Consider the following 366-nt stretch of genomic DNA (forward strand, 5'->3'; position numbering starts at 1 on the left):
TCTCTCTCTTACTCAGGCCAGTCTCAAACTCCTGGCCTCAAGGAATCCTTCTACCTCAACCTCCCAGAGTGCTAGGATTACAGGTATGAGCCACCAAGTCTGGGCTGAAAGACATTTTCTTTTTTAAATTTCAGATTAATATGAGGATATCAATGATTAGGGTATACTGTTTGTGTTTGTTAAGTCAAATTCAAGTTGTAGTTGACCTCTTGGCCTGAAAAGCACTCTGAATTACTCTTGGTAGTACTTACTGATTTCATAGGGGTTGATGGTGAGCTTTTTGTGGGTTCTTTTTAGCTGTTTGAGAATACCAGCCACAGCTGAGATAGCCATCTAGAAAAAAACACATAAAGGTATACATGTCTC

The 366-nt window shown here is 39.9% G+C and overlaps 1 protein-coding gene across 1 annotated transcript in view; it reads right to left on the reverse strand.

The window, feature by feature from the left end:
- PSME4 (proteasome activator subunit 4) overlaps positions 1-366 on the reverse strand; it is a 109,035-nt gene that overhangs the window by 33,543 nt on the left and 75,126 nt on the right. Inside the window, exon 32 of the mRNA XM_023512066.1 lies at positions 252-333. Within this exon, the coding sequence (XP_023367834.1) occupies positions 252-333 (82 nt within the window). The remainder of the gene's footprint in view (positions 1-251; positions 334-366) is intronic.

The sequence above is a fragment of the Otolemur garnettii genome, unplaced genomic scaffold (assembly GCF_000181295.1).
Source record: "Otolemur garnettii isolate 467f Iridium unplaced genomic scaffold, OtoGar3 scaffold00024, whole genome shotgun sequence".
NCBI classification, from domain to species: Eukaryota; Metazoa; Chordata; class Mammalia; order Primates; family Galagidae; genus Otolemur; species Otolemur garnettii.